The sequence below is a fragment of the Tachyglossus aculeatus genome, unplaced genomic scaffold, assembly GCF_015852505.1.
Source record: "Tachyglossus aculeatus isolate mTacAcu1 unplaced genomic scaffold, mTacAcu1.pri SUPER_34, whole genome shotgun sequence".
Lineage (NCBI taxonomy): Eukaryota > Metazoa > Chordata > Mammalia > Monotremata > Tachyglossidae > Tachyglossus > Tachyglossus aculeatus.
This window is the reverse complement of record NW_024044839.1, coordinates 3472734-3496682: the sequence shown is the minus strand read 5'-3', so window position 1 is coordinate 3496682 and position 23949 is coordinate 3472734. Positions and strand designations below refer to the sequence as shown.

General features: G+C 50.2%; 1 protein-coding gene across 1 annotated transcript in view; it reads left to right on the top strand.

Annotated features, from left to right (window-relative positions):
* The window catches only part of CEP131 (centrosomal protein 131), a 49471-nt gene that overhangs the window by 14377 nt on the left and 11145 nt on the right, over nucleotides 1-23949 (top strand). The window contains exons 10-21 of the mRNA XM_038741924.1: nucleotides 49-231; nucleotides 430-547; nucleotides 3497-3619; nucleotides 3817-4009; nucleotides 4438-4502; nucleotides 5247-5408; nucleotides 8818-9027; nucleotides 11258-11398; nucleotides 12863-12988; nucleotides 15943-16059; nucleotides 18673-18775; nucleotides 22116-22317. Of these exons, the coding sequence (XP_038597852.1) occupies nucleotides 49-231; nucleotides 430-547; nucleotides 3497-3619; nucleotides 3817-4009; nucleotides 4438-4502; nucleotides 5247-5408; nucleotides 8818-9027; nucleotides 11258-11398; nucleotides 12863-12988; nucleotides 15943-16059; nucleotides 18673-18775; nucleotides 22116-22317 (1743 nt within the window). The remainder of the gene's footprint in view (nucleotides 1-48; nucleotides 232-429; nucleotides 548-3496; nucleotides 3620-3816; nucleotides 4010-4437; nucleotides 4503-5246; nucleotides 5409-8817; nucleotides 9028-11257; nucleotides 11399-12862; nucleotides 12989-15942; nucleotides 16060-18672; nucleotides 18776-22115; nucleotides 22318-23949) is intronic.

The following is a 23949-nucleotide window of genomic DNA, read 5'->3' as shown; positions in this document are numbered from 1 at the left end:
CCACGACCTGCCCCCCGACGGACCCCGGCTTTCTCCCTCCCCCCTCAGCAACCTCGTTAAAGCCACCTCCCGCGAGGAGGCCGAGAGCGGCGGCAGCTGCCGGAAGTCACGGAAGAACCTGAGCAGGGGCGGCGGCGGCGGCGGCGGCATCGGGGATGCGGCCCCCAACAACGCCGACGGCCCGGCCGGCCCGCCCAGGAGGAAGGAGGTGACCGAGGAGGAGGCCGAGAGGTGAGCCCGGGCGGCGATGCCGGCGTGCCGGCTGCGAGCGGGCCGGCGGGCGCGACGGCTGCTGGTTCTGCCCGGGCCCGGGAGGCCGCAGCGGGCCCGGCCTCGCCTCTCCGCCGCAGTTGAAGGGATCCGGGGCAGGGGCGGCAGGGGGACCGGAGGCCCGGCCCCGCCTCTGCGACCCAGCCCGTCTCCTCCCAGGTTCATCCGTCGCGTCAACCAGGCGGCCGTCACCATCCAGCGCTGGTACCGGCTCCGAGTGGAGCAGCGGAGGGCCGGCGTGGCCAGCCTGAACCGCCTGCTGGCTGCCAAACGAGAGGTCAGCGGGGCCCACCGAGCCAGGACTTGGGAGCGGGGATGGGGCGGGAAGGTCCTCGGTCTCCACGGTTACCACCTCCCAAAGCATCTCCCTAAGGGGGGCATCTCAGAGAAGCAGCGTGGCTCGGTGGAAAGAGCCCGGGCTTTGGAGCCAGAGGTCATCGGTTCAAATCCCGGCTCCGCCACTTGCCAGCTGGGTGACTTTGGGCAAGTCACTTCACTTCTCTGGGCCTCAGTTCCCTCATCTGGAAAATGGGGATGAAGACTGTGAGCCCCCCCGTGGGACAAACTGATCACCTTGTAACCTCCCCACCGCTTAGAACTGTACTTTGCACATAGTAAGCGCTTAATAAATGCCATCATTATTATTTGGAGTCAGAGGTCATAGGTTCAAATCCCGGCTCCGCCACTTGCCAGCTGTGTGACTTTGGGCAAGTCACTTCACTTGGCCTCAGTTCCCTCATCTGGAAAATGGGGATGAAGACTGTGAGCCCCCCGTGGGACAAACTCATCACCTTGTAACCTCCCCAGCGTTTAGAACGGTGCTTTGCACATAGTAAGCGCTTAATAAATGCCATCATTATTATTTGGAGTCAGAGGTCATAGGTTCAAATCCCGGCTCCGCCACTTGCCAGCTGTGTGACTCTGGGCAAGTCACTTCACTTGGCCTCAGTTCCCTCATCTGGAAAATGGGGATGAAGACTGTGAGCCCCCCGTGGGACAAACTCATCACCTTGTAACCTCCCCAGCGTTTAGAACGGTGCTTTGCACATAGTAAGCGCTTAATAAATGCCATTATTATTATTATTTGGAGTCAGAGGTCATGGGTTCAAATCCCGCTCCTCCACTTGCCAGCTGTGTGACTTTGGGCAAGTCACTTAACTTCTCTCTGCCTCAGTTCCCTCATCTGGAAAATGGGGATGAAGACTGTGAGCCCCCCGTGGGACAAACTCATCACCTTGTAACCTCCCCAGCGTTTAGAACGGTGCTTTGCACATAGTAAGCGCTTAGTAAATGCCATTGGCAAGTCACTTAACTTCTCTCTGCCTCAGTTCCCTCATCTGGAAAATGGGGATGAAGACTGTGAGCCCCCCCGTGGGATAAACTGATCACCCTGTAACCTCCCCCGTGCTTAGAACAGTACTTTGCACACAGTAAGCACTTAATAAATGCTGTCATTATTATCATTATTATTATCTCAGGGGTCTTTACTCTGGAAGTGGGTGGCCGCCTCAGTCCTTCTGGACCTGTCCTTCTCTCCCCGGAATGGCAGTGGGTGTGTTCACTGCTTTATTATTATTATTATATAATAATAATAATAATAATAATAATAATAATAATAATAGTGGTATTTGTTAAGTGTTTACTATGTGCCAAGCAGTGTTCTCAGCACTGGGCACTGTCACTAAAAAAAAAAAAAGGTATTTATTCATTGCTTACTATGTACAAAGCACTGTACTAAGCGCTGGGGAGGTTACATGGTGATCAGGTTGTCCCACGGGGGGACTCACAGTCTTCATCCCCGTTTTACAGAGGGAACTGAGGGCCAGAGAATCAATCAGTCAATCAATCAATCGTATTTATTGAGCACTTACTGTGTGCAGACCACTATGCTAAGCACTTGGGAAGTACAAGTCGGCAACATATAGAGACAGTCCCTATCCAACAGTGGGCTGTGAAGTCACTTGCCCAAAGTCCCACAGCTGACAAGTGGCGGAGCCGGGATTTGAACCCGTGACCTCTGACTCCAAAGCCCGGGCTCTTTCCACTGAGCCACACTACACCTACACGCTACATCTCGCACTCCCATCTCTCACCCTCAACCCTCCCCTAACCCTCCCGCAGGAGCATCCTGGCTTAATGGATAGAGCACGGGTCCGGGCAAGTAACCTCACTTCTCTGTGCCTCGGTTACCTCATCCGTAAAATGGCAATCAATCAGTCCATCAGTGGCATTTATTGAGCGCTTACTGTGTGCAGAGCACTGTACCAACCGCCTGGGAACGAACAGTAGAACCGATTTGGTGGACACGTTCCCTGCCCGCAATGAGTTTACGGCCTGGAGGCAGTCAGTTGTTTAGAACAGTGCTTTGCACAGAGTAAGCGCTTAAGAAATGCCATCATTATAATTATTATTGAGCACTTACTGTGTGCAGAGCACTGTACTAAGCGCTGGGGAGAGGATGATACAACAATAAACAGACACATTCCCTGCCCACAACGAGCTGGCAGTCTGGGTTCTATCAATCAATCGTATTTATTGAGCGCTTACTATGTGCAGAGCACTGTACTAAGCGCTTGATAATAATTATGGTAATCATTAAGCACTTAATATGTGCCAAGCACTGTTCTAAGCTCTGAGGTAGATAGTAATCAGGTTGTCCCACATGGGGCTCACAGTATTAATCCCCATTTTACAGATGAGGTAACTGAGGCACAGAGAAGTGAAGTGATTTGCCCAAGATCACACAGCAGACAAGTGGAAAAGTCGGGATTAGAACCCACATCCTCTGACTCCCAAGCCCGTGCTCTTTCCACTAAGCCAAGCTGCTTCTCTGTGAGCCCACTGTCGGGTAGGGACCGTCTCTAGATGTTGCCAACTTGTACTTCCCAAGCGCTTAGTGCAGTGCTCTGCACACTGTAAGCGCTCAATAAATACGATTGATTGATTGATTGGGTGGGGGTGAAGACCGGGAGCCTCATGCGGGGACTGCGTCCAACCTGATTAAGGTGTATTTACCGACGCGCTTAGTACAGCGCCTGGCACCTAGTAAGCGCTTAACAAGAATCGTAAAAAGAACCACGTGTGGGGGGTGGGTTTTGGCAGCTGAAGGAGAAGGGGCCTAGGGAGACACCCCCCCACCTCGGGTCTACCGGGGGGTCCTCCGGTCAGCCGCGGCGTCTCCCCCTCGTGCCCGGGCATCGGCGTCGACCCCCTCCCTCGGTCGCAGGAGTGGCGGCGGCGGGCACTGCCACAGGTCGAGGACCTACTGGAGCGACGGCGCCGCGGGGAGGAGGAGAGGCGGAGGATCCGGGAGGAGAAAGCCCGGCAGGCCCGGCGAGCGGCCATCCAGGTAGTCCCGAGGGCGGGCGGGCGCGCCGGCCGGTGTGGCGGGGAGAGAGGGCGCGGCCCCCCGGCACTGGGGGCACAGGAGGGTGGTCCCGAGCCCCGTCCCCAGAGGGCTGTGGGCGTGCTCTGTCCCCCTCCCGCCATCCATGCCGCCCCTTCGGTGCCACGGTGGGGGCATCCTCATACCCGTCCCCGCGGCAGGAGCTGCAGCAGAAGCGGGCCCAGAAGGCGGCGGGCCAGGCCAAGCCGCCCCCGCAGGCGGCCCGGGACCGGGAGGAAGAGGAGGAGGACGACGACGACGAGCCGGGACCCCCGAGGGAGAGCAGGAAGATGGGGAAGAGGAAGACCAAGAACGGCAGCCCGGCTCCGGGTGCCGTCAAAGTCAACAATGCCGGTGAGCGGCGGGAAATCCGGACATCCCCGGCGGGTACCGGGTGGTCTCCCTCTCTGCCCGTAGAATGGTCCTTGGCCAGTCTTCTAGACTGTGAGCCCACTGTCGGGTAGGGACCGTCTCTAGATGTTGCCAACTTGGACTTCCCAAGCGCTTAGTCGGGTGCTCTGCACACAGTAAGCGCTCAATAAATATGATTGAATGAATGAATGAATTCCCGATGGAGATGATCTGTGGGAGGGGGCCGGATTAGAGCCCCCCACCCCACCTGACCTCCTCGCATCGAAGCTGGGCGGGGACGCGACGCTAGAGTTCGGGGAGGCGTGATGGGGCCGTCCCCGGCCTCACCACCTCTGCGTGGGCGCGGCAGGGCGCCTCTCCGTCCCCCAGGCGCGACTCGGATGCCGAACGGGCCCGGCTTTGTGTTTCAGATGCCGGCTTCCAGGCCCGAGACCCCGAGGAAGCCTTCAGCCCGGCCCCAGATCCCAAGCCTCAGGTCTCCTCTCCCGGGAACCCCCGGCCGCAGCTCGGCTTCCGGAGCTCATCCGCCTCCCCCCAAGCCCCGGGCATCCCACGGTCAAAGGGACGGGGCCCCTTTCGTCCCGGGGATGAACTCCTCGTTCTCGCCTGTCCCTCCATCGACCCCCGGCCCACGTCATCCCCCGGGCCTGGAATGCCCCCAATCCCTCTGCCCATCCACCAAGCTAGCTCTCTTCCTCCCTTCAAGGCCCTACTGAGAGCTCACCTCTTCCAGGAGGCCTTCCCACACTGAGCCCCTTCCTCCTCTCCCCCTCGTCCCCCTCTCCATCCCCCCATCTTACCTCCTTCCCTTCCCCACAGCACCTGTATATATGTATATATGTTTGTACATATTTGCTACTCTAATTTATTTTGCTTGTACATATCTATTCTATTTATTTTATTTTGTTAGTATGTTTGGTTTTGTTCTCTGTCTCCCCCTTTTAGACTGTGAGCCCACTGTTGGGTAGGGACCGTCTCTATATGTTGCCAACTTGGACTTCCCAAGCGCTTAGTCCAGTGCTCTGCACACAGTAAGCGCTCAATAAATACGATTGATGATGATGACCTGGGAAATGGGACGGACTCAAAGCAGCCCTTTCTCTCTGGGTCACGCTCCTCCGCTCTTGAGACCGACCCCGGGGGGCTGTGCGTCTCCGCAGCCGCTCCGCCGGCTCAGTGGCCGTCCCGTCTTCTCCCCCCACCCTTGTCTGACCGCCAGGACGCGAGCCCCCGCGAGCCGGTAGCCGCCCCGGCCGGCGGAGGCCCGTCCAAGGGGCCGCTGGAGGAACTCCTGGACACGCTGAAGATGCTGGAGGAGGAACCGGACCCCCCGCCCCACCCCAAGGCCGCCAAGAAGGACAGATACGCCTGGATCGATGGGGTATTCGGGGTGCTGGAATGGCAGGGGGATCCCCTCTACGCCCCCCACCCTCCCCAGATCTTCCCTTGGTGGGATTCAATCTTATTTATTGAGCGCTTACTGTGTGCAGAGCACTGGACTAAGCGCTTGGGAAGTCCAAATTGGAAACATATAGAGACGGTCCTTACCCAACAGCGGGCTCACAGTCTAGAATAATAATAAATTTCTATAACGATGGCATTTGTTCAGCGCTTACTATGTGCAAAGCACCGTTCTAAGCGCTGGGGAGGATACAGGGCGATCGGGTTGTCCCATGTGGGGCTTACAATCTTAATCCCCGTTTTCCAGATGAGGGAACTGAGGCACAGAGTATAAATAAATAATAAATAATGATAGAACGGTGCCCAGCGCTTAGAACAGTGCTTTGCACGTAGTTAGCGCTTAATAAATGCTGTTATTATAGAATGGTCACTGACAACGTGAAGAGGGGAATCTTGGGGGGCTTGGGGTCGGATTATGCATGCGTTCATTCATTCAGTCGTATTTATGGAGTGCTTACTGTGTGCAGAGCACTGTACTAGGCGCTTGGGAAGTACAAGTTGGTAACATCTAGAGACGGTCCCTACCCAGCAGTGGGCTCACAGTCTAGAATGGTCACTGACAGCGTGAGGAGGGGAATCTTGGGGGGCTTGGGGTCGGATTATGCATTCATTCATTCAATCGTATTTATTGAACGCTTACTGTGTGCAGAGCACTGTACTAAGCGCTTGGGAAGTACAAGTTGGCAACATATAGAGACGGTCCCTACCCAACAGCGGGCTCACAGTCTAGAATGGTCGCTGACAACGTAAAGAGGGGAATCTTGGGGGGCTTGGGGTCGGATTATGCATTCATTCATTGTTGTATTTATTGAGCACTTACTGTGTGCAGAGCACTGTACTAAGCGCTTGGGAAGTCCAAGTTGGCAACATATAGGGACGGTCCCTACCCAACAGCAGGCTCACAATCTAGAAGATTAGGGTCTCCCCCACCGACTTCGCCCTCTCGGATCTGTCTGGTGGCAGGATGCGAGTTCATTGACGTATAATGGAATCCTCCCCATTGAGCCGGTCAAATAATGATAATAATAATAATAATGGCATTTATTAAGCGCTTACTACGTGCAATGCACTGTTCTAAGTGCTGGGGAGGTTACAAGGTGATCAGGTTGTCCCATGGGGGGCTCACAGTCTTAATCATTGTAGCCGTTAAGCGCTTACTATGTAATAATGATAATAATAATAAGAATGATGGTATTTGTTAAGCGCTTACTATGTAATAATAATAAGAATAATAATGATGGTATTTGTTAAGAGCTTACTATGTAGTAATAATAAGAGTAATAATGCTGGTATTTGTTAAGTGCTTACTATGTAGTAATAATAAGAGTAATAATGCTGGTATTTGTTAAGTGCTTGCTATGTAATAATAAGAAGAATAATAATGATGTTATTTGTTAAGTGCTTACTATGTAGTAATAATAAGAATAATAATGCTGGTATTTGCTAAGCACTTACTATGTAGTAATAATAAGAATAATAATGCTGGTATTTGTTAAGCGCTTACTATGTAGTAATAATAAGAATAATAATGCTGGTATTTGTTAAGGGCTTGCTATGTAATAATAATAACAGTAATAATGATAGTATTTGTTAAGCGCTTACTATGTGGTAATAATAAGAGTAATAATGCTGGTATTTGTTAAGCGCTTACTATGTAGTAATAATAAGAATAATAATGCTGGTATTTGTTAAGCGCTTAGTATGTAATAAGAAGAATAATAATGGTGGTATTTGTTAAGCGCTTACTATGTGCCAAGCACTGTTCTTAGCGCTGGGATAGATACAAGGTGATCGGGTTGTCCCACTTGGGGCTCCCAGTCTTCATCCCCATTTTCCAGATGAGGAAACTGAGGCCCAGAGAAGTGACTTGCCCAGTCGCCCAGCTGATAAGCGGCGGAGCCGGGATTAGAACCCATGACCTCCGACTCCCAATCCCGGGCTCTTTCCACTGAGCCACGCTGCTTCTCATCTAGAGACGGTCCCTACCCAACAACGGGCTCACTTCTCTGGGCCTCAGTTACCTCATCCGTGAAAAGGCGATTAAGCCCGGGAGCCCCACGTGGGACAACCTGATTCCCTTGTATCTCCCTCCAGCGCTTAGGACTGCCACTTGTCAGCTGTGTGACTTTGGGCAAGTCACTTCACTTCTCTGGGCCTCAGTTCCCTCATCTGTAAAATGGGGATGAAGACTGGGAGCCCCCCGTGGGACAACCTGATCACCTTGTAACCTCCCCAGTGCTTAGAACAGTGCTTTGCACATAGTAAGTGCTTAACAAATGCCATTATTATTAGAACAGTGCTTGGCACATAGCAGGCGCTTAACAAATACCATTATTATTATTATTATTATTATTATTATTATTACAGAGAAGCAGCATGGCTCAGTGGAAAGAGCAAGGGTTTTGGAGTCAGTCGTCATGGGTTCAAATCCTGGCTCCACCATTCATTCATTCATTCATTCAATCGTATTTATTGAGCGCTTACTGTGTGCAGAGCACTGGACTAAGCGCTTGGGAAGTACAAGTCAGAAGTCATGGGTTCAAATCCCGGCTCCACCATTCATTCATTCATTCAATCGTATTTATTGAGCGCTTGCTGTGTGCAGAGCACTGGACTAAGTGCTTGGGAAGTCCAAGTTGGCAACATAGAGAGACGGTCCCTACCCAACAGTGGGCTCACAGTCTAGAAGTCAGCTGTGTGACTTTGGGTAAGTCACTTCACTTCTCTGGGCCTCAGTTCCCTCATCTGTAAAATGGGGATAAAGACTGTGAGCCCCCCGTGGGACAACCTGATCACCTTGTTAACCTCCCCAGCGCTTAGAACAGTGCTTGGCAAATAGGAAGCGCTTAACAAATGCCATTATTATTATTACTAGAACAGTGCTTGGCACATAGCAGGCGCTTAAGAATACTACTACTATTATTATTATTATTACAGAGAAGCAGCATGGCTCAGTGGAAAGAGCATGGGTTTTGGAGTCAGAAGTCATGGGTTCAAATCCCGGCTCCTCCACTTATCAGCCGTGTGACTTTGGGCGAGTCACTTCACTTCTCTGGGCCTCAGTTCCCTCATCTGTAAAACGGGGCTGAAGACTGGGAGCTGAAATAAATTACAGCTATTAACGGGCTGTATCATCGTCATAGTTTGGGACGTCGCAGGGGCTTATTAAATGTCCCGGTTTTTGTCATTATTATGAGGTACAGCAGCTTGAGGGGCGGGGGTACGGGACCCCACCAAGCCCACCCAGGACGTGGGGAAGGGGAAAGCGGGGGTGGCCGCCGGGGAGGGGCTGTGGTGTGGACGCCCCCCCGGCTCTCGCCCCGCCGCAGGAGGAGGAGGAGGAGGAGGAGGAGGGGCCCAACTCCCTGACGGCCGACAACCTGGAGCGGTTTGGGAAGCTGAACCGGCTTCCCGGCGGCGGGGCCGGGGGGGCCCTGCTCTCCGAGGCCAAGCTGCAAAGCATCATCAGCTTCCTGGACGAGATGGACGAGTCCGAGCGGGAGCGGCCCCGCTCGGCCGCCTCGGCCCCCCGGCGGGAGGTGAGTTCGACCCCGGGGGGGACCCCCAACTGGACTCCCCTCGGAAGGGTGGGCCGAGCCGGAGACTCGCCCGCGGGAGGGGGCCCGACAGTAGGAACTGGGAAGAAGCGCCGTGGAAATCCGTCAGCCAGTCGGTCGTATTTATTGAGCGCTTACTGTGTCCCTGAGTCATTCCGTCTCTTTGTTGTTGTTTTTTTGACGGCATTTATGAAGCGCTTACTGTGTGCAAAGCACTGTTCTAAGCGCTGGGGAGGTTACAGAGTGATCAGGTTGGCCCACGCGGGGGGCTCACCGTCTTCATCCCCATTTTACAGATGAGGGAACTGAGGTGCAGAGAGGTTAAGTGACTTGCCCAAAGTCACACAGCTGACAGTCGGCAGAGCCGGCTCTTGCCCCTTTCTCCCCGCCTCAGTTGCTGTGATCTCCTTTCAGGGGTCCGGCAGGCTAACTGATATGGAGACCACTCAAGCCAAGTCCATTCTGCACCTGTTGAGCAACTCTGGTGGGAGAAGAGGGAAGCAATGATGATGATGGCATTTATTAAGAGCTTACTATGTGCATAGCACTGTTCTAAGCACTGGGAAGGTTACAAGGTGATCAGGTTGTCCCGCAGGGGGCTCACAGCCCCCATTTTCCAGATGAGGGAACTGAGGCACAGAGAAGTGAAGTGACTTGCCCAAAGTCACACAGCTGGCATTTGGCAGAGTCGGGATTTGAACCCGTGACCTCTGACTCCAAAGCCCGGGCTCTTTCCACTGAGCCACGCTGCTCCCTGCTATAATTTAGTTTCGAGAAAAGTTATCTGAGAAGTTCAACTCTCCTTGCCCTCCCCTGGATAATCAAAAGTTGGCTAAAATTTAACCTGCTGAAACTAAACTTTATCCTTTGTTAATTTCACGGCTAAATACAGCAGGGTGGTCTAGTGGAAACAGCATGGGCATAGGGCTAGACTGGGCTAGACTGTGAGTCCTCCGCTGTTGGGTAGGAACCGTCTCTATATGTTGCCAACTTGGACTTTCCAAGTGCTCAGTACAGTGCTCTGCACGCAGTAAGCGCTCAATAGATACGACTGAGTGAATGAGTGTTGGGTAGGGACCATCTCTATATGTTGCCAACTTGTACTTCCCAAGCGCTCAGTCCAGTGCTCTGCACACAGTAAGCGCTCAGTAGATACGATTGAGTGAATGAATGAATGTTGGGTAGGGACCATCTCTATATGTTGCCAACTTGGACTTCCCAAGCGCTGAGTACAGTGCTCTGCACACAGTAAGCGCTCAATAGATATGATTGAGTGAATGAATGTTGGGTAGGGACCGTCTCTATATGTTGCCAACTTGTACTTCCCAAGCGCTCAGTCCAGTGCTCTGCACGCAGTAAGCGCTCAATAGATACGATTGAGTGAATGAATGTCCGGTAGGGACTGTCTCTATATGTTGCCAACTTGTACTTCCCAAGCGCTCAGTCCAGTGCTCTGCACGCAGTAAGCGCTCAATCGATACAATTGAGTGAATGAATGTTGGGCAGGGACCGTCTCTATATGTTGCCAACTTGGACTTCCCAAGCGCTTAGTCCAGTGCTCTGCACACAGTAAGCGCTCAATAAGTAACGATTGAGTGACGGATACGAGAAGGGGTCCTGGTGTCCGCGGAACCGCAGACCCCAATGTCTGTCTATGTATGTATATATGTTTGTACATATTTTTTTACTCTATTTTATTTGTACATATCTATTCTATTTATTTTCTTTTGTTAGTATGTTTGGTTTTGTTCTCTGTCTCCCCCTTTTAGACTGTGAGCCCACTGTTGCGTAGGGACTGTCTCTATATGTTGCCAATTTGTACTTCCCAAGCGCTTAGTACAGTGCTCTGCACACAGTAAGCGCTCAATAAATACGATTGATGATGATGATGATGATGTCTCCCCAGGCCTTGGGAGCTAGGGGGTGACGTCCTCGGGGGTCGGAGAAGGGGCCCGGTCGACTCCTTGCCGTCCCTTCGCCAGCGCCACGTACGTTCGTTTGGTCCGCTGTGTGCAGAGCACTGTACTAAGCGCTCGGGAGAGGGCGAAATAACAACAGTGCTGCGCATATAGTAAGCGCTTAATAAATGCCATTATTTAAAAAAAAAAACAAAAAACCCACGGGTGGACGGAAGTCGGCGGCGGCCCCGCTGTCCGGCGGAAGTGTACTGGGCGCCTGACGGCGGCGGGATTCCGGCCCGTCCCGTCCCCAGGGGCTTCCGTCAGAGGAGGACCAGCTGGCCCACCTGGAACAGGCGTCGGCCGTGGCCGCCGAGGTGACCAGCTCCGTGCTGCGCCTGAAGCAGGAGGTGGAGGAGAAGAAGCGCGCCATCGCCCTGCTGCAGACGGCCCTGGTGGGTGTCGGGGGCTCCTGGGTCCCTGGGGTCTCGGGGTTTGGTGTGGGGGGCGTCCAGCAGAGAAGATAACCCACCCCCCACCCTCCGCGGGGTTCAGGGCTGGCCGCCTCCCGCAGAGAAGAGCTCGGGTCTGGGAGATGCAAGCCAGCCTCGTTCCCTATTCACTTGTACTTCCCAAGCGCTTAGTACAGTGCTCTGCACACAGTAAGCGCTCAATGGGTACGCTTGAATTGAATGAATGAATGAATTCGGAGAAGCAGCGTGGCTCAGTGGAGAGAGCCCCGGCTTCGGAGTCAGAGGTCATGGGTTTGAATCCCGGCTGCGTGAGTCACTTAAGGTCACTTGGTCACTTCTAGACTGTGAGCCCACTGTCGGGTAGGGACCATCTATATGTTGCCAACTTGGACTTTCTAAGCGCTTAGTACAGTGCTCTGCACACAGTAAGAGCTCAATGGATATGATTGAATTGAATGAATGAATGAATTCGGAGAAGCAGCGTGGCTCAGTGGAGAGAGCCACGGCTTCGGAGTCAGAGGTCATGGGTTTGAATCCCGGCTGTGTGAGTCACTTAAGGTCACTTGGTCACTTCTAGACTGTGAGCCCACTGTCGGGTAGGGACCATCTCTATATGTTGCCAACTTGGACTTCCCAAGCGCTTAGTACAGTGCTCTGCACACGGTAGCGCTCAATAGGTACGATTGAATTGAATGAATGAATGAATTCGGAGAAGCAGTGTGGCTCAGTGGAGAGAGCCCCGGCTTTGGAGTCAGAGGTCCTGGGTTTGAATCCCGGCTCCACCACGTGTCTGCTGTGTGACCTTTGGCAAGTCACTTAAGGTCACTTGGTCACTTCTAGGCTGTGAGCCCACTGTTGGGTAGGGACCGTCTCTATATGTTGCCAACTTGGACTTCCCAAGCGCTTAGTACAGTGCTCTGCACACAGTAAGCGCTCAATAAATACGATTGATTGATTGATTGATTAACTTCTCTGAGCCTCAGTTACCTCATCTGGAAAATGGGGATTAAGATTGTGAGCCCCACGTGGCACAACCCGATCGCCTTGTATCCTCCCCAGCGCTTAGAACAGTGCTTTGCACATAGTAAGCACTTAACAAATGCCATCATTATTTATTCTCTGTGCCTCAGTTCCCTCATCTGTAAAATACGGGTTAAGATTGTGAGCCCCACGTGGGGCAACCCGATCGCCTTGTATCCTCCCTAGCACTTAAAACAGTGCTTTGCACATAGTAAGCGCTTAACAAATGCCATCGTTATTTATTATTTATTTATTCTCTGTGCCTCATTTCCCTCGTGTGTAAAATGCGGATTAAGTCTGTGAGCCCCACGTGGGACAACCCGATCGCCTCCCCAGCGCTTAGAACAGTGCTTTGCACATAGTAAGTGCTTAATGAATACCGTCATTATTATTATTCTTCCCCGACCCCATTCCGGCCGCTCCCAGGCGCAGCAGCGGGAACTGACTGTCCGCCAGGCCAAGGACACGGAGAAGCAGCTGAGCCACCAGCTGCAGCTGCAGAAGGAGCAGTATGACGCGGCCCTCCAAAGACACCAGGCCTTCATTGACCAGGTAACCGGACCCCCCCCCCCGACCCCCGCATTCATGCATTCGGTCGTATTTATTGAGCGCTTACTGTGTGCAGAGCACTGGGCTAAGCGCTTAGCACCCGCAGGACTCCCTCACACCCGGACTTCCACCCCGATCGATTGTTTTGTGTGTGTGGTTTTTGCTCAGCGCTTACTACGTGGCAAGCACCGTCCTAAGCGCTGGGGGAGATATGAGCTGTATCAGATTGGACAGAGTCCCTGTAATAATAATAATAATAATAATAATAATAATGTTGGTATTTGCTAAGCGCTTACTCTGTGCCAAGCACTTTTCTAACCACTGAGATACAGGATAATCAGGTTGTCCCACGTGGGGCTCACAGTCTTCATCCCCATATTAAGAGTAATCAATCAGTCAATCAATGTCATATTTATTGAGTGCTTACTGTGTGCAGAGCACTGGACTAAGCGCTTAGCACCCGCGGGACTCCCTCACACCCGGACTTCCACCCCGATCGATATTTTTGTGTGTGTGGTTTTTGCTCAGCGCTTACTACGTGGCAAGCACCGTCCTAAGCGCTGGGGGAGATATGAGCTGTATCAGATTGGACACAGTCCCTGTAATAATAATAATAATGATAATAATAATAATAATAATAATAATGTTGGTATTTGTTAAGCACTTACTATGTGCCAAGCACTGTTCTAACCACTGAGATAGATGCAGGATAATCAGGTTGTCCCACGTGGGGCTCACAGTCTTCATCCCCATATTAATAGTAATCAATCAATCAATCAGTCGTATTTATTGAGCGCTTACTGTGTGCAGAGCACTGGACTAAGCGCTTAGCACCCGTGGGACTCCCTCACACCCGGACTTCCACCCCGATCGATTTTTTTTTTATGTGGTTTTTGCTCAGCCCCTACTACGTGGCAAGCACCGTCCTAAGCGCTGGGGGAGATATGAGCTGTATCAGATTGGACAGAGTCCCTGTAATAATAATAATAATAATAATGATAATAATAATGTTGGTATTTGTTAAGCGCTTACTATGTGCCAAGCACTGTTCTAACCACTGAGATAGATACAGGATAATCAGGTTGTCCCACGTGGGGCTCACAGTCTTCATCCCCATATCAATAGTAATCAATCAATCAATCAGTCGTATTTATTGAGCGCTTACTGTGTGCAGAGCACTGGACTAAGCGCTTAGCACCCGCGGGACTCACTTACACCGGGACTTCCGCCCCGATTGATTTTTTGTGTGTGGTTTTTGCTCAGCGCTTACTACGTGGCAAGCACCGTCCTAAGCGCTGGGGGAGATATGAGCTGGATCAGATTGGACACAGTCCCTGTAATAGTAATAATAATAATAATAATAATGTTGGTATTTGTTAAGCGCTTACTATGTGCCAAGCACTGTTCTAACCACTGAGATAGATACAGGATAATCAGGTTGTCCCACGTGGGGCTCACAGTCTTCATCCCCATATTAATAGTAATCAATCAATCAATCAGTCGTATTTATTGAGCGCTTACTGTGTGCAGAGCACATAGTAAGTGCTTAACAAATGCATCATCATTATTATACCTATTATTAAGTGCTTAGTATGTGTCAAGCCCTATGCTGAACGCTGGGGGAGATACAAGTTTTATCAGGTTTTACGCAGTCCCTGTAATAATAATAATAATAATAATAATAAGGCACTTTTGGGGCACATAGTAAGCGTTCAACGAATCCCATCATTATTATTATTACAATGCTGGCGCTTAGTACAGTGCGCTGCACACAGTAAGCACTCAATAAATACGCCCGACGCCGACTGGAGAAAAGGGGCGGGCTTGAGGTGGAGCCCCATGGGAGTCGGGAGACCTGGGTTCTCGCCCACGTTGGGGGCTGCGGTCGCTAACCGGGCGCCCCAGCCTGCCACCGTAGCCCCCCAGAGTAGCCGGGGCTTCATTCATTCATTCATTCATTCATTCATTCATTCAGTAGTATTTATTGAGCGTTTACTGTTGCAGAGCACTGTACTAAGCGCTTGGGAAGTCCAAGTTGGCAACATATAGAGAGGGACCCTACCCAACAGCGGGCTCACGGTCTAGAAGGGGGAGACAGACAATACAATAAAACATATTAATAACATATAGAATAAATAGGTACAAGTAAAATAAATAGAGTAGTAAATATGCACAAACACATGTACATATATACATATACACAGGTCCAAAGCCCGTGCTCTTCCCACTGAGCCACGTTGCTGTTAAGAACATAGTATGTGCTTAACAAATGCCATCATCATTATTATACTCATTATTAAGCACTTACTATGTGTCAAGCACTACGCTGAATGCTGGGGGAGATTTATCAGGTTTATCAGATTTATCAAGTTTTATCAGGTTTTACGCAGTCCCTGTAATATGAATAGTAATTAGAATAAGGCACTTTTTTGGCACATAGTAAGCGCTCAACAGATCCCATCCTTATTATTATTACAGTGCTGGCGCTTAGTACAGTGCGCTGCACACAGTAAGCGCTCAATAAATACACCTGACGCCGACTGGAGAAAAGGGGTGGGCTTGAGGTGGAGCCCCATGGGAGTCGGGAGACCTGGGTTCTCGCCCACATTGGGGTCCGCGGTCGCCGGCCCCCCACCGTAGCCCCCCAGAGTAGCCGGGGCTTCATTCATTCATTCATTCATTCATTCAATCAATCGTATTTATTGAGCGCTTACTGTGAGCAGAGCTTGGGAAGTCCAAGTTGGCAACATATAGAGACGGTCCCTACCCAACAGTGGGCCCCGTGGTGGACTCTCCCGAGCGCTTAGTACAGCGCTCTGCTTCAAGCACAAAGTTGCCGGGCGGACGGGTCCGAATTTGACCACCGGTCGGTCGGTCCGGCACACGAGAGCCGTCGGCGGGGTGGGGTGGGCGAGCGCGGGGGGCGTCACGGTCTCCGCGGGTGCCCCCCGCCCCAGCTGATCGAGGACAAGAGGGTCCTGAGCGCCAAGTGCCAGGAGGTGGTGGCCGAACTGAAGGAGGTGGAGCAGAAGTACACCAGGAAGATCGGTCAAGTTGAGGAACGGCACCAGCTGGTGAGGGGCTCAGCCCGGGGCGACCCCGAGGGAACCCGACCCTTCGTTCGACTCGTTCATTCAATCGTATTCAGTCATTCAATCGTATTTCTTGAGCGCTTACCGTGTGCAGAGCGCTGGACTAAGCGCTTGGGAATCAACCCATCCATCGTATTTATTGAGCGCTTGCTGTGTGCAGAGCACTGGACTAAGCGCTTGGGAAGTCCAAGTTGGCAACGTCTAGAGGCGGTCCCTACCCAACGGCGGGCTCACAGTCTAGAAGGGGGAGACAGAGAACAAAGCCAAACATATTCACAAAATAAAATAAATAGAATAGATATGTACAAGGAAAATAAATAAATAGAGTAATAAATATGTACAAACATATATCCAGGTGCTGTGGGGAAGGGAAGGAGGTAAGGCGAGGGGGCGGAGGGGGAGAGGAAGGAGGGCGCTCAGTCTGGGAAGGCCTCCTGGAGGAGGTGACCTCTCAGTAGGGCCTCATCTGGAAGTACAAGTAAGTTCGATCCTACTTAATGGGCGCTTCCTGGCTGCTGGGCGCTTGGGAAACTCCAATACGGCAATAAAAAGGGAGACGATCCCTGCCCTCATTCATTCATTCATTCAATCGTATTTATTGAGCGCTTACTGTGTGCAGAGCACTGGACTAAGCGCTTGGGAAGTACAAGTTGGCAACCTTGCCCACGGTCTCCCAGGGCCGGGCTCTAATAATAATAATAATGATGATGGTATTTGTTAAGCGCTTACTATGTGCTAAGCACTATTCTAAGCACTGGGGGGATACAAGGCGATCAGGTTGTCCCACGGGGGGGCTCACAATCTTAATCCCCATTTTACAGATGAGGTAACTGAGGCACAGAGAAGTTAAGTGACTTTACCAGTCACATAGCTGACAATTGGCGGAGCCGGGATTTGAACCCATGACCTCTGACTCCAAAGCCCGGGCTCTTTCCACTGGGCCATGCTGCTTCTCTAATAGTGATGGCATTTATTAAGCACTTACTATGTGCAAAGCGCTGGGGAGGTTACAAGGTGATCTGGTTGTCCCACGGGGGGCTCACAGTCTTAATCCCCATTTTACAGATGAGGTAACTGAGGCACAAAAAAGTTAAATGACTTGCCCAAAGTCACACACCTGACAATTGACGGAGCCAGGATTTGAACCCATGACCTCTGACTCCCAAGCCCGGGCTCTTTCCACTGAGCCACGCTGCTTCTCTAATAATAATAATAACGGCATTTGTGAAGCGCTTACTACGTGCAAAGCACTGTTCTAAGCGCCGGGGAGGATACAAGCAGCTTGAAGCAGCTTGGCTCAGTGGAAAGAGCCCGGGCTTTGGAGTCAGAGGTCATGGGTTCGAATCCCGGCTCCGCCACATGTCTGCTGTGTGACCTTGGGCAAGTCACTTAACTTCTCTGAGCCTCAGTGACCTCATCTGGAAAATGGGGATGAAGACTGTAAGCCCCCTGTGGGACAACCTGATCACCTTGTATCTCCCCCAGCGCTTAGAACAGTGCTTTGCACATAGTAAGCGCTTAACAAATGCCATCATTATTATTATTACTATTATACAAGGTGATCAGGTTGTCCCACGGGGGGCTCACGGTCTTCATACCCATTTTCCAGACGAGGGAACTGAGGCCCAGAGAAGTGAAGTGATTGCCTAAAGTCACCCAGCTGACAGATGGCGGAGCCGGGATTCGAACCCATGACCTCTGATTCCCAAGCCCGGGCTCTTCCCACTACGCCCTACTGCTTCTCTGAGAACAGCGTGGCTCGGGGGAAAGAGCCGGGGCTTTGGAGTCAGAGGTCATGGGTTCAAATCCCGGCTCCGCTGGTCCGCTGGGTGACTCTAAAAGTGCTTAACAAATACCATTATCACTATTATCATTATTATTAAGCACTTACTAGGTTTCAAGCACTATGCTAAACGCTGGGGGAGATACACGTTTGATCAGGTTTTACGCAGTCCCTGTAATAGTAATAATAATAAGGCACTTTTGTGGCACATAGTGAGTGCTCAACAGACCCCATCATTATTATTATTACAGTGCTGGCGCTTAGTACAGTGTGCTGCACCCAGTAAGCGCTCAATAAATACGCCTGACGCTGACTGGAGGAAAGGGGCTTGAGGTGGAGCTGGGAGTCGGGAGACCTGGGTTCTCGCCCACGTTGCCGGGGCATCTTGTCACTTGCCACTTCTCCGTGCCTCAGTTCCCCCATCTGGAAAATGGGGATGAAGACCGGGAGCCCCCCGTGGGACAACCTGATTATCTTGTATCCACCCCCGGCAGCGCTCAGAGCGGTGCTTGGCACCTAGTAAGCGCTTCCCAAATGCCGTCATTATTCTCTGCCAAGCACTGGGGTAGACCCCCTGATTTCCCCATTTTGCAGATGAGGGAACTGAGGCAGAGAGAAGCCAAGGGACTCGCCCAAGGTCACCCACGGGATGAGAACCCAGCTCCCCCGACTCCCGGGCCCGGGGGAGGAAGAAGAGGAGAGAGATGGGGACGTTTGGGACTCCGCTCTGTCGCGGGGGGAGGCGGGGGGCGACCCCCGTCCCAACGCCCCCCGTAATTCCAATTCCGTAATTCCCATTCTCTCCCGCCCAGGAGCTGAAGAAGCTCAAGGAATTGATGAGCGCCACGGAGAAGATCCGCCGGGAGAAATGGATCGACGAGAAAACCAAGAAGATTAAAGAGATCACCGTCCGAGGTACCTCCCCCGCCCCGTCCTTGGGCGAGTCACTTCACCTCTCTGGGCCTCAGTTTCCTCAGCTGCAAAATGGGGATGGAGATTATGAGCGCCTAGCACGGTGCCCAGCGCTTAGTACAGTGCTTTGCACATAGTAAGCACTTAATAAATGCCATCATCATTATAATTATGATTATGAGCCCAACGTGGGACAGGGACCGTGTCTGACCCCGTTGGCTTGGATCCGCCCCAGCGCTTAGTATATAATAATGATGGCATTTATTAAGCGCTTACTATATGCAAAGCACTGTTCCAAGCGCTGGGGAGGTTACAAGGCGATCAGGTTGTCCCACGGGGGGCTCACAGTCTTTATCCCCATTTTCCAGATGAGGCAACTGAGGCCCAGAGAAGTGAAGTGGCTTGCCCAAAGTCACACAGCTAATTGGCGGTGCCGGGATTTGAACCCAGGACCTCTGACTCCAAAGCCCCGGCTCTTTCCACTAAGTCACGCTGCTTCTCTAGTACGATGCCTGGCACATAGTAAGCGCTGCACAAATACCTTGTAATTATCTGTAAAGTGGGGATTAAGACTGGGACGGGGACTGCGTCCAACCCGCTTTTTGATTGTATCCCCCCCCCAGCGCTTAGTACAGTGCCTGGCACATAGTAAGCGCTTAACAAACGCCATCATTATTATAATCTGTAAAATGGGGATTAAGACTGAGACAGCGACTGTGTCCGATCCAGTTTGCTTGCGTCCACCCCAGCGCTTAGAACAGTGCTTCGCACGTGGTAAGCGCTTAACAAATACCATCACGTGAGAAGCAGCGTGGCTCAGGGGAAAGAGCCTGGGCTTGGGAGTCGGAGGTCATGGGTTCGAATCCCGGCTCCGCCACTTGTCAGCTGGGTGACTTTGGGCAAGCCACTTCACTTCTCTGGGCCTCAGTTCCCTCATCTGCAAAATGGGGATGAAGACTGTGAGCCCCCCCGTGGGCCAACCTGATCACCTTGTAACCTCTCCAGCGCTTAGAACAGTGCTTTGCACATAGTAAGTGCTTAACAAATGCCATTATTATTATTATTATTATTATTATTATTCCTTCATCCAGTCGTATTTATTGAGTGCTTACTGTGTGCAAAGCACTGTCCTAAGCACTTGGATGGTCCAAATCGGACACATTCGTTCATTCCTTCATCCAGTCGTATTTATCGAGCGCTTACCGTGTGCAGAGCACTGTCCTAAGCGCTTGGATGGTCCAAATCGGACACATTCATTCATTCCTTCACCCAGTCGTATTTATCGAGCGCTTACCGTGTGCAGAGCACTGTCCTAAGCGCTTGGATGGTCCAAATCGGACACATTCATTCATTCATTCCTTCATCCAGTCGTATTTATCGAGCGCTTACCGTGTGCAGAGCACTGTCCTAAGCGCTTGGATGGTCCAAATCGGACACATTCATTCATTCCTTCACCCAGTCGTATTTATCATCGTCATCAATCGTATTTATTGAGCGCTTACTATGTGCAGAGCACTGTACTAAGCGCTTGGGAAGTACAAATTGGCAACATCTAGAGACAGTCCCTACCCAACAGTGGGCTCACAGTCTAAAAGGGGGAGACAGAGAACAAAACCAAACATACTAACAAAATAAAATAAATAGAATAGATATGTACAAATAAATTAAATAAATAAATAGAGTAAAAAAATGTACAAACATATATACATATAACATTCATATATTCATATATATTCATATAATTCATGTATTCATATATACATATAACATTCATTCATTCCTTCACCCAGTCGTATTTATCGAGCGCTTACCGTGCGCAGAGCACTGTCCTAAGCGCTTGGATGGTCCAAATCGGACACATTCATTCATTCCTTCACCCAGTCGTATTTATCATCATCATCAATCGTATTTATTGAGCGCTTACTATGTGCAGAGCACTGTACTAAGCGCTTGGGAAGTACAAATTGGCAACATATAGAGACAGTCCCTACCCAACAGTGGGCTCACAGTCTAAAAGGGGGAGACAGAGAACAAAACCAAACATACTAACAAAATAAAATAAATAGAATAGATATGTACAAATAAATAAAATAAATAAATAAATAGAGTAAAAAAATTGTACAAACATATATACATATAACATTCATGTATTCATATATATTCATATAATTCATGTATTCATATATACATATAACATTCATTCATTCCTTCACCCAGTCGTATTTATTGAGCGCTTACCATGTGCAGAGCACTGTCCTAAGCGCTTGGATGGTCCAAATCGGACACATCCATTCATTCCTTCACCCAGTCGTATTTATCATCATCATCAATCGTATTTATTGAGCGCTTACTATGTGCAGAGCACTGTACTAAGCGCTTGGGAAGTACAAATTGGCAACATATAGAGACAGTCCCTACCCAACAGTGGGTTCACAGTCTAAAAGGGGGAGACAGAGAACAAAACCAAACATACTAACAAAATAAAATAAATAGATATGTACAAATAAATTAAATAAATAGAGTAAAAAAATATGTACAAACATATATACATATAACATTCATATATTCATATATATTCATATAATTCATGTATTCATATATACATATAACATTCATTCATTCCTTCACCCAGTCGTATTTATCGAGTGCTTACCGTGTGCAGAGCACTGTCCTAAGCGCTTGGATGGTCCAAATCGGACACATCCATTCATTCCTTCACCCAGTCGTATTTATCATCATCATCAATCGTATTTATTGAGCGCTTACTATGTGCAGAGCACTGTACTAAGCGCTTGGGAAGTACAAATTGGCAACATATAGAGACAGTCCCTACCCAACAGTGGGCTCACAGTCTAAAAGGGGGAGACAGAGAACAAAACCAAACATACTAACAAAATAAAATAAATAGAATAGATATGTACAAATAAATTAAATAAATAAATAGAGTAAAAAAATATGTACAAACATATATACATATAACATTCATATATTCATATAATTCATGTATTCATATATACATATAACATTCATTCATTCCTTCACCCAGTCGTATTTATCGAGCGCTTACCATGTGCAGAGCACTGTCCTAAGCGCTTGGATGGTCCAAATCGGGCACATTCATTCATTCCTTCACCCAGTCGTATTTATCGAGCGCTTACCGTGCGCAGAGCACTGTCCTAAGCGCTTGGATGGTCCAAATCGGACACATTCATTCATTCCTTCACCCAGTCGTATTTATCGAGCGCTTACCGTGCGCAGAGCGCTGTCCTAAGCGCCTGGGAAGTCCAAATCGGCGGCCGACGGAGATGGGGGAGACGCTTACGCCCCCGCCTCCCTCGCCCAGGCCTGGAGCCGGAGATCCGGAAGCTGATGGCCCGCCACCAGGGCGAGGTGAAGAAGCTGAAGGCCCTCCACGAGGCCGAGCTGTCGCGGGCCGACGAGCGGGCCGCCCAACGCTACGGGCAGCAGGCGCGGGAGCTGCGCGCCCACCTGGAGCGGGAGAAGGAGCAGGAAGGCCAGCGGGAGCGGGAGCGGGCCCGGCAGCGGTCAGTGGCGCCTCGCGGGAGGGGTCCTTTTTCGGTAATGGCATTTGTTACGCGACCCCCCGAGCAGCTAGCAAAGAGCACGGGCTTTGGAGTCAGAGGTCATGGGTTCGAATCCCTACTCCGCCACACGTCTGCTGTGTGATCTTGGGCAAGTCACTTAACTTCTCTGGGCCTCAGTTACCTCATCTGTAAAATGGGGATTGAGACTGTGAGCCCCACGTGGGACAACCTGATCACCCTGTATCCTCCCCAGCGCTTAGAACAGTGCTTTGCACATAGTAAGCGCTTAATAAATGCCAATTATTATTATTATTATTATTCCTCTCTTCAAGGCCCTGCTGAGAGCTCACCTCCTCCAGGAGGCCTTCCCAGACTGAGCCCCTTCTTTCCTCTCCCCCTCGTCCCCCTCTCTATCCCCCCGTCTTACCTCCTTCCCTTCCCCACAGCACCTGTATATATGTATATATGGTTGTACATATTTATTACTCTATTTATTTATTTGTTTATTTATTTTACTTGTACATTTCTATCCTATTTATTTTATTTTGTTGGTATGTTTGGTTCTGTTCTCTGTCTCCCCCTTTTAGACTGTGAGCCCACTGTTGGGTAGGGTCCGTCTCTATGTGTTGCCAATTTGTACTTCCCAAGCGCTTAGTACAGTGCTCTGCACATAGTAAGCGCTCAATAAATACGATTGATTGACGATTGACGATTGATTGATTGATTTGTTAAGCGCTTACTATGTGCCAATGTTATCTTCTACGTCATGTTATAATAATAATAATAATAACGATGGCATTTATTAAGCACTTACTATGTGCCGAGTGGCGCCTCGCGGGAGGGGTCCTTTTTCGGTAATGGCATTTGTTAAGCGCTTACTATGTGCCAATGTTATCTTCTACGTCATGTTATAATAATAATAATGATAATAACGATGGCATTTATTTAGCGCTTACTATGTGCCGAGTGGCACCTCGCAGGAGGGGTCCTTTTTCGGTAATGGCATTTGTTAAGCGCTTACTATGTGCCAATGTTAGCTTCTACGTCATGTTATAATAATAATAATAACGATGGCATTTATTAAGCGCTTACTATGTGCCGAGTGGCGCCTCGCGGGAGGGGTCCTTTTTCGGTAATGGCATTTGTTAAGCGCTTACTATGTGCCAATGTTAGCTTCTAAGTCATGTTATAATAATGATAATAACAATGGCATTTATTAAGCGCTTACTATGTGCCGAGTGGCGCCTCGCGGGAGGGGTCCTTTTTCGGTAATGGCATTTGTTAAGCGCTTACTATGTGCCAATGTTATCTTCTACGTCATGTTATAATAATGATAATAACAATGGCATTTATTAAGCGCTTACTATGTGCCGAGTGGCGCCTCGCGGGAGGGGTCCTTTTTCGGTAATGGCATTTGTTAAGCGCTTACTATGTGCCAATGTTATCTTCTACGTCATGTTATAATAATGATAATAACAATGGCATTTATTAAGCGCTTACTATGTGCCGAGTGGCGCCTCGCGGGAGGGGTCCTTTTTCGGTAATGGCATTTGTTAAGCGCTTACTATGTGCCAATGTTATCTTCTACATCATGTTATAATAATAATAATGATAATAACGATGGCATTTATT